This window comes from Acyrthosiphon pisum, chromosome A1 (genome assembly GCF_005508785.2).
Source record: "Acyrthosiphon pisum isolate AL4f chromosome A1, pea_aphid_22Mar2018_4r6ur, whole genome shotgun sequence".
Taxonomy (NCBI): Eukaryota; Metazoa; Arthropoda; class Insecta; order Hemiptera; family Aphididae; genus Acyrthosiphon; species Acyrthosiphon pisum.
This window is the reverse complement of record NC_042494.1, coordinates 117,278,193-117,288,994: the sequence shown is the minus strand read 5'-3', so window position 1 is coordinate 117,288,994 and position 10,802 is coordinate 117,278,193. Positions and strand designations below refer to the sequence as shown.

At 33.4% G+C, this 10,802-nt stretch overlaps 1 protein-coding gene across 1 annotated transcript; it reads right to left on the bottom strand.

Annotated features, from left to right (window-relative positions):
- Positions 1-3,293: 3,293 nt before the first annotated feature.
- LOC100165726 (thyrotropin-releasing hormone-degrading ectoenzyme) lies at positions 3,294-10,306 on the bottom strand. The gene is made up of 12 exons (XM_001948315.4): positions 9,717-10,306; positions 9,305-9,460; positions 8,818-9,114; positions 8,398-8,578; positions 8,088-8,329; positions 7,541-7,721; positions 7,206-7,401; positions 6,827-7,104; positions 6,532-6,707; positions 4,993-5,160; positions 4,270-4,504; positions 3,294-4,169 (listed from the first exon to the last, which is right to left on the bottom strand). The coding sequence occupies exons 1-12, from the start codon at positions 10,208-10,210 to the stop codon at positions 4,032-4,034; spliced, it is 2,742 nt and encodes a 913-aa protein (XP_001948350.2). The 5' UTR covers positions 10,211-10,306; the 3' UTR covers positions 3,294-4,031.
- Positions 10,307-10,802: the final 496 nt, after the last annotated feature.

The following is a 10,802-nucleotide window of genomic DNA, read 5'->3' as shown; positions in this document are numbered from 1 at the left end:
CCATTACAATTATAATAGTATTGACAATACCAATAGTCATTTAAGTAAATTGCTTTGGCGTCCGTTCAACTATAATATCCCTCATACCGAATGAGATGTACGTTATTTAAAAATGAAAAAAAAAATCAAACCACTACATTTTTTTGTTAAGACTTCCGGACTGCAATATCCAAATAATGTATCCTCTTGAGATTACGAAATAAAAAGTAATATTCATTTATTTGTTTGTCAGTATTTAGAAATCATAAAAATGTATATGTTTTTTTTGAAGTACCTAATAATGAATGTTGTAAAATGTCTAGCTTTATTGGCAAGAAGTCTACCTTTATTATTAATCCTGCAATTTAAGGTAAACAAATATTTTTATTTCAGGAATGTTATGTTGTAAAAATGTGCTTAGTCTATTGAAGAATAATATTAAATTATCAATAGATGTAAAAAACAATTTTTTATTATTTTAATTTTTCCATTTTTTACTTAAATTAAAGAAGTAGGTTTGGGGAAAATACAAGTTATATTTGATTATGACTACATTTTTGAATAATTTTGTATCATACAAACATCAAGTGAATAAAATTCTTTATGACTAATACTATCATTTTATAAAAAAGGCACTTCTTGGCTTCTCGTAGTGTATTCGGCTGTAACCTAACTTGAAGCAGGATCTATATTATATTATTAAAATATTATGAGTGTTTATAAAATATAAACCATGGCCCATGGGTATATATAGAAATATAGTTTAGGTATACTTAGAACTAATCTACGTCATAATTAAATATTCAGTAGTGTAACTGATACGTGGTGTATTATACGATTAACTTAAAAAAAAATTAATATTATTATCATGAACAACTTGTGCAGTTGTGCCACTTATTCTTAAGACAGTTATGTTTTGTCATTTAAGTATAGACACTAGACAGTAATATATATTTTTAGCTATAAATTATAACATTTTTCTGTGATCGACCAGACGTAAATAATTATTAATAATCAATTTTTGCTATCATTTTTAATTTGTTAATTTATTTGTGAAGATTAAATATTAATTGTTACCTTAATTGTTTCTGTTTATTTTCTATGTACCTATATAATAATCTATATAATAATATGTTATATCAGTATAATATGTTTTGAATGGGTATACCGAACAAATATTAAATGTATTACGTGACCTAAGTCTAAATTATTGAATGCTAATTATTTCACATAAATAACAAAATAATGTACACTGTAACTCTTAAAAAAGAGGCGGTGGCCATAGCGTATTTTTTATTTAATAGATTAATATATTTTTATGATTTCAACTATATACGACGACTAATGCAAATCAACGAAATACGACGAGCGATGTCGAGTAAAAAATATAAATTATTAAATTATGTATAGCTTACTGGTATTTATAGTCGTATAATACTGAATCATCTGAATCTGAGTGTGGAAAAAAAATTAACCCTTTTTACCACGTGATCTCGTTTACTCGATAATAATATATCCGCACGCATGACGCATCGTCACAATAAAAAACTACGCTATGCTTTATTTAATTCAAATCAACCAGGAGAATAATAATAATTATCGCTTCTGTAATTTATACATACATAGTACATACATTCAATTGTGTAGGAATTATAACTGTATCGTTCTGACCACACAATATTACGCACACGAGTTATTGACTCGTATTTTATATACGATGATATAATATTATAAAATACCTTATTAAATACTTTATTTCTATAGTAGGTAATACAGGCACGCTGATTGCATACAAACATTTATGGTGAGTATATAACATTTAGGCACAGTGGCGACTGGCGGGAATAATGGACGAGTATATAAAATAATATGACAAGGGACAATAAAATATCATTTTATCCGTAGATCCTAAAATATTATATAATATTATTATACTAAATTCATCCGATGTGCGTCCGACACATTGCTATACTTATTATACTAATAATATGGTGGCCGTTGTGTTGGAGATTTTCCGACGGGATTGGTCTTACGGCCGGGCGATAAGATTCGACCATCAACAATAATATTATTATACAATAGCATAATAATAATAATAATATATAGGTAGGTGAAGCCGTGAAGGTATACCTCGAATGCAACTTAGGCCGTTCTACATACTAGGTACCATATACCTATATCTACGTATATAACAGCGGACAGACTTCTTCGTCGTCGGTCATCGTGTGTACGCGTTGTACAAAAACGAAAAAAATCAAAACGTTCTTACGGAATAGATAATATTGTAAAATACTCCGGGAATGAAGGATGTTGATTGGGAACGGCGGAGGAAGGGGTCTCCGGAGGGGAGGGGCAGAGGACTGACAGAAGTTTTAACGAGAAGAATAATGATTAATGACGTGTAGGGAATAAAAGAAAAAAAATAGAAAAAATAAAGAAAGGAAAAAAAATGTACAATAATATTTTATAGGTATTTGTGGGGAAGGCGCTGCGCACGCTTTACAGGATAAATGTGTGTGTGTGTGTGTGTATATGCGTCTGGACGAATAGACATGAGACGCCGTGTTATGTGTATAACCTACCTATATTATACTATCGTCATATTATTATTATTTTATATCGTGGTCAGCACACTTTTGGTCTTGTGTCCAACATTTAAGACGTCTGATATGTGCCGTGTTTTATTGGTGTCGTGATCCGCCGAAATGAATATCATATACTAATGCGTGTAGTTGTCTATATATGTATATATGTACGAGCAGACGTATTTAAAAAAAAAACCAAATATACACTTGTAACATTCTTGTTTTTTCCATTTGTCTTATTCGACGTGTTAACAATGATCGTTGTATAAATAACATACTATCTACTTTTATCTACTGTAATATACTATTATCAGTCTATAACATTTCATAGACAACATTAAGATAAAATATTATCAAATAGAAAATGAATTTTAATTACGATCGAAAAAAATTCTATAGATTACAGTTGTTTCTCTTACGTCGTTAACCCAACGCGAGCGATGTCCTCATATATACATATGATTTATTTTTATTTTATTTCACGTATCCTTAGACTTAATCGCTTCGGTAAAGCATTTATTGCCTTTATTATTTTTTTTTGTGACGATAAGCATCCTGATTTTATATGATAAACTCTTTGCACTTACTATAATATAATAGCCTGTTATAGGTATAATATGCACCTACACGAGTACACGACTTAAGAGTATACCTATTACACGTTTTAGTTAGTTATGGTTCTATATAATTATATTATATTAGTTAAAGTTCTAAAGTATATCATGCATGTATGTTATAGAAAACATTTATTAGGTATTAACTTAAAACTAGGTACTTTCATACACAAGTAAGTTGAATACTAGCAATATAATTTCCCAATACAATTAATAATTTTATAGTATTCAATATTATGGGTAAGAGTCTTAGGATCCTAGTAACCACGTAAATAGTTTTATCTGTTAATAGTTTATTGCTAACTATGTGATTTATTATGGTTTTATTTATTTATTTGATCTTTATGCAATAATTGTCGATGTTTTAATGAATTTAGTTTAACGTTATTGCTGGTTGTTTATTAAAATTGTGTAAACTTTAGATAATTCACATTTATTAATGTCAAGGAATTACCTTAGGAATACGAAAATATGATTTATATATAGGTTTTAGGTTGTTTAATAGAAAAAAATTATAATTTATTAGCATTTTTTTTCTTATCTAAATTTGTACCTATTACTGAAAACTGTAAAAAAATAATACTAATAAAATGCTTTTATTAAGTGTACTTATCGTTGAAAATGGTTTTAAGCCTGAAATGAAATATTTTATTTAAAAGCCGTATACGCAATATACAATAACATTAAAGTAAGTATATATTATTATATTATTGATAATCCCTACACTATATAGTTAACAGTTACAATATAATAAGTCAGAAAGGTTTAGTTTTGTAAAAAAAATATAATAATAATAGCTATGTTACATACATAGGATTAAAATATAATACGTTCATTTAACCGAAATTTTTCTTCACATTTTAATGATCGCTTTCATGATTTTTTTATGATCTCGTTCCATCCACAACAAGTTCGACTCGATTTTTTGATAAATGTCGTCCAGTACGGCTTTCAAGTCACCCGGTTTGACGGATCGCCTTATCTTGTCCATCTGCACCACAAAATCAATAATCATCATCAAAACTCACAATATTATAATGTTACCATGAAATGACGAAAATATCATCAAACTGGTGACGTATAATATTTACCACAATGATCTCGTCGTCCGTCGCCACTTTGGGTGCCAACGCGGAGTACACGACAGCGATGTACTTGTGCAGGTCATCGCCGATCGGTGATGATCGAATCGTGTCCAGTTTACGAGACAGAAACCCAATAAGGGCCTTAACACCTGCCGGTGTGGCTACCACGTTCTCGCAAACGGTTTTGAAGCTCTGTAAACTTTCGCGGTTCGCAACGTCCAATCGCATCAGATCTAGGTGACTTAAAATTTATAGTTACGCAATTAATACACGCTAATAATATATTATTAGAGTACCTAAAGGTATATTTATTGTTACTCCATATCGCAGATTGATGTTGTAGTTAGAGAGAGGCCAATATATTTTGATTTTAGTATTTCATTTCTTACAAGTGAGTAGTTATTTAAATTAGGATTATAGATACTCGTGAAATATTAATCATAGAATTTGAATTGTTCAATTTATTGAGTAAATTAATATAAATACTAAACAGGCTTTTATATAGTCACCTTATATGGAATATTTTCACATTTTCATTATATAGACAATTGTTATATACCATCACGCGAATAACTCTGAAAAGTAATTCTACTAAACCACTTCACTTAAAAGAATTTATATCACCATTGCTAAATGTAGACCCAAAAATAAAATAAATAGCCGTTGCTGTTTCATATAATATCATCACAATATTATGATCATAAAATAATAATAATTAATAAGCATTACCTCAACAACGTTTGCAAATTTTCGGCGCAGGCCAAAGCTCTTAAAATTATTTTTTTCTGCGACGGTGATCGTGTAGTCTTGTACAGTTTGTGAATTTTCGACAGGGCTGTGGTGCTGGCTTTTTTCATGCCCACGCACAGGGAAGCTTCTTCCATTTCCGACGGTATTCTAAAAATAACCCGTCAATAAAGTGCACACGTCATAAGAGTCGATAATAATAATAACAATATAATAATTGTGTAGGTACGATTTTTTCGGGACGAAACATTGTTTTTGGACATAAAGAGACAACAGTATTAATTAAAGGTCGGGACTAGAATTATAGCCATTGTATAGAAACATATCGATGACTTGGTTTTGAAAGTGTGAAGACACGTGCGTTTTTTAGAGAGGAAAAGACGTAAACTACACGACTTCATTTTATAATTGAAAAAAGAAAATTGAACACCAAAACACGGTGGTACGAGACGGAGTGGCAAATGCCGTCTCCGTCTCCGGGTGCTCAAGGCTGTGAAACATGTCTTCTTATCGGACTTTATTATTACAGAATTACCCAACACGATAAACATTTTAACATATTTGAACAAGTTTACAATTTTAAGGTGTGTGAACTATATTATTCGCTTGAGAGATAAGTTAAAAACTCGTTGAGATTTAGGTTGACGAGAATAATATTATTAAGCGTTGATACCTACGTTGTATGTACACATAGGTACCTAATATATTATACATTATACATTTATACCTATGTTATAATTATACATTTATACCTATGTTATAATATATCACAAATTGACCGTTATCGGATTACAAAATGTCAAAGCTATAACAACAATACCACTCGACTAATCGTATCGCCTAGAGTGTAATATGCATAAATATAAATTCCTTAATCATTTTTAAAAACCATCCAACTCGTCGTATAGGTTAGGTATGTGTTTAATAATATTATAATGCTAATAAAAAATACGAAACTTCACCAGTTGGTACGATTTGAATAGTATGCCGCTATTATGATCACCACCGCGTAGTTATAGATTTATACAAAACATTCAAAACTGTATAAAATTTGAAATGTTAATGCACTTCGTATATTATCGATATGCACAATCGCCGCAGCATGCACAATGTGGTATCCTACGCGTTCAAAATGTATACAGTAAATAAGGTTTTTTGCTCGATAAATGTGTAAAATACACCTTAGGTACGTAACATAATATCTGTACTTCGTACATGCTATAGACAACAATAACTCACTACTTTATACTAAGGCAGATACAAAGGTGTATTCGCATTGTCAACGTGTTCATATATATGTGTGTGTGTGTGAGTGTACAGGGTGATCCATTTGACTGGCAAAATTGTTTTTTATTTTTTTTTGTGTACAATATTTTATCGAATAAGTTTTTCACATAGTTTTTATGTCCTGATATCGCGAATTGCCGAGTGGTATGGATCCCGATGGATTGTATGAGACTCTGTACAAAACTCAACATTTCACAATTTTTTCCCACCGTTGATTAAAATAATTTAACTTACTCTTGTCCGTTCATCCACCCATCAAAGTGCGTTGACGCAGATTTTACGCAACGCAAGTTGCCTATGTTACACGTCCACGACAATAGTTTGCTCCAACCTATTTTCGTCATATTGTTGTGGATCTGATTACCTGATAATTTGTCGTACAATATGTCCGCCAAGCCTTTCGTATATTTCTGTTAGAAATTAACGTTTATAAAATTATAAAATATTCCAGAGCTTATATAATATTATATTATTATTGCATGGTAGAAAAGATAGGCATATTATAATAGACTAAGTATATAGGGAGTACTTTGAACATTGAATATTCCGTGGGATATCGCCGGATCGCGTCCATGATCGACGACAATCCGGTGACCGCCGTGTTCCAGGGCGTCACGTGGTCCTCCATCAACAGGTACTCGAGCAGTGAAGTGTAATAATTGTACGGCACCAGCGCGGCTCGGCTCAGGTGAAACGCGTCGTCTATGATCTGGGCTCTGTTGAGCACGTGTATCCGGTCGGGTTTTGTTATCAACTGGATCAACAGGAGTTTCCAATTTTTTTCGTCGTAATTCACTCTGTAGAACCCTACGTTACGTCGACGGATGTATAATATATCACCGGTATAATATTGTATCGTATTATATAATATTAGGCGTGGGTACAGTTACGCAGTTGTATATGCTTACCGGATGATTGTATATTGAACATTATCCATCCCGAATCTTCGGGTACTGTCATTATTTTATGCTCGTCCGTGGGTTTCAGCCAAACGCTCGGCGTGAGCTCTTCAAAGTCCAGATCAGTCTCAGTGGTGTACGTTAAGCCTACAAACCATTTTACATCGTCGGTAGTTTGGCGCGGATACGACAGAGAAAAACGTTTCTGCAGGAATCGTCATCAAGATGGTAAATTATACAGTCGATAAACATAGATCAATTATTTACGTTGCAGTACCACGACGGGGGAGTGTCATACATAGCAATAAAGTTAATGTAATTTTGGAACTTTTTTCTTTTATTACCTGCGACACGTTGTAACTACCGCTTCCCGTCGACGTCACTGTTATCAGTGGATACCCGGGTTGTTTCGTCCACGAATCCATATAATTATTGATCGTGACACCGTCTTCGATAACGTAGTCAAAGTCGTATAGCACGTAATCGAACGTATTCCACAAGTCTGTCGGTCCCGCTACCATGTACCTGTAATAGTCGTACACGGGTAATGGGTATATAGAAGTGATGGTCGACGACATAATTTAAAATATGGACTTGATTAAACACCATAAAGAAATCGACATTATGAATTTCGTTAACTAATTAAATTGGAAACCGTTTTCGATATAATTATTATTTATTGGGTATATCTTTGTGATTGTTATTTTTTGTGGTGCCTGTAGGATCCTCTGAATTAATTTGAAGTAACTCAAATTATATCTGTTACCAAATCATCGATTGACATTTGTTAGATAAAACATTACACAACGCAGCTTTCAACCAGAACGGATTGAATAAAATTAATAATTCTACAACGATATATCGGTATCGGTATTTTTTCTGTGTACTCACGCATAATCATCAAGATATTTGTTCACCGAAATCCTGAAGTAATCCTCGCCTACCACGCATTCCAACATCCTAAACAGCGCCGCGCTCTTGTCAGATGAAATGGTATCAAAAGCATTCACAATGTCGTCGGGAGTTGATACTGCAAATGTCAAAGGGTGCGTATCGTCATGCTCGTCCCAGGACAGCGCGAACTGGTACACGTTCTCTACGAACGATTCCACCATCTCCCATTCAGGTTCGAGCTACGACAATCGAGCGAATGTTATGCAGTTTGGAGAACAGTCGTATTTCAGGTTAAAACCAGACTTACCAAACTCGTTATGTAATAGTTCAAGTAATTGCACATGCCCTCGTTCAACCACTCGTTGTCCCACCAAGGAGCGGTTACCATATTGCCGAACCACTGGTGTAGGATCTCGTGTAGTATGGTCATGGTTCCCTGTATTTTTTCTTCCGTTTGTGAATCGTCTGACAAAGTTACGTAAAATTCTCTAGACAAAAATAACAACGTAGCGCAAAACATAAATTGGATTTTGCTTTAAACGATAGGTACATATAAGTACGTGATCAGATCCTGTTATAGAAACTCATAATAATAATTTATATTTCATTCAATTCGTGTACAATTATTACAATGAATCGTACCGTTAGGTATACACTACAATAATATATTAATCATATTATTTTCGTCTCGATGTTTTTTATTTTTATAAAGATTTTCCAAACTTACTCGTAAGAATTCAGTCCCCAATTCTCCATACTGTATACATTCAATAAGGGAATGCCGACCAAATCCAACTTCGGTAACATGTACGGTATTCGAGTGAACTTTTCTACACCTTTGAGTAAGTTTGGTGCTTTCCCCATCATATACGTCGTATATTCGATGTACTCTTTGCGCGTATGCATGGCGATATTATCACCGTTTACAGAGTTTTTGTCGAAATCCGACACCATAAAAGCCACTAAATACGTGGGTATTGGCTTTGTGGTTTCAAAGTGGTCCCACACCATATCGCTTTGCTGACTGAAAAAAAAATGGAACATACCTTATATAACATTGTCGCGTTGTACTTTTATTATTTTGATCATAATTTCATAATAGGTTATACTAAATAATATGTTTAAACGTAACGAAATGATAGTATACAACGAGTATTGACCTGGGGACTATAATGGTAGGCGTTAATAGTGCCCAAGTGAAATGTCAAACTTACTTGAATTCAATGCGTTTAAGTGGCATATTAGACAACGCAGAATGTTGTTTTTGCCTGGATATCGATATTGTATACGGAGTCTTGAATTTCGGTTCATCGTAACATGGAAATACTCGCCTTGCGTATATTGGTTTGAACTGAGTCAGAGCTATCCACCTGTGGAAACATGATTATGACTATTGACTAAGTTATATTTAATATTACTGTTTTCCGACTAAGTTATTACGTGACATTTATGCGTAAACCATTTCTATACGTGGTACCTAAACTGGTACGGGGGTGAGATGGGAGCACAAAAAATATATATGACGACGATCAATTTTTAAGTTAAAAAATAATCATAGGATCTAAGTGTAATATGTTATAAACAGTGCAGGTCATTTTTTCCAAATCGCACATATTATATAAATACCTCGAGTGATTGCCGGAATCATAGAAATATTTATGAAATCCGGTATAGTCTTCTCTTAGGATTCCACTGAATACGACGGTAAACTTATAGAGTCGCGACGGCAAAATCAATTTTTCGAGTTTGATGACCAACCGTTCGTTGCGCTCTTCGTACACGTAATCCTTTATCTCTGTGGTCCGGTTTGTCTTCAAGTCCTGAAACGAGGACACGGACGACACGATCAAATCCTTCGAGTTTAGGATCACCTCGGCCGTGTACTGTTTCGCCCTCACAACGATGTCGACTTGTCCGCGAAACGAGTTATCTCTGATGGCGGGCGTTATCCGCAACTCATAGGACATCGGTTCTGTGGTATACGGTAAATGGTATGCGTCGCTTGGGCCGTCCTTGACGACGTTATTTGTGTCTCCAGTGAGTGCCGCTAAGCCTTTGCCATTGTGAAATTTCGTCGTCAGTGAGAAGACAAAAGTCAACAACAAGACTTTTGAAATCATCGTTCAGTATTACTATTACGACCGTCGTCAAAAGCCCGATGACGATATGCGACTAACCTGTGAGTCCCGTACAGTAATTTGGACAATGCCGAGACATGTCGATGTATATATATATAATAATCGTAAAGCTTATCGGTGGATTAGACTCGTTCGGCTTAAACCATAATCCCGATTGAAGTGCGTAATACGTATATTGTAAATACATAATTTATTTTTTTGCAATTATGATTTGGCGTAAAACAATATAGACAATACTAAGACTTTTCTATATGAAATTTGTTTGCAAATAGTATTGTTTTACTTCAAAATCATTCGTGAAAATGTGTCATTTCCATCGTTTGAAGTAGAAATAAAATATATTTTCAGAGTAAATGGTATATACTCGATCAATAAAACCTCGTAGACGGTGTAAGCTACAACTGGTTGTAAACTTTATCACGTTGTCAATTATTCACAGGCACGTCAATAAAGGTACTGCACTACAACTACAGTATAGAACAAAGAAATAATGTGTTCATACATTAATACTGTCTACAAACAGAATTCGAGTAGTGCGTTAGAGGTAGAATTTTTCTTTTCTTATTTTAGTTTA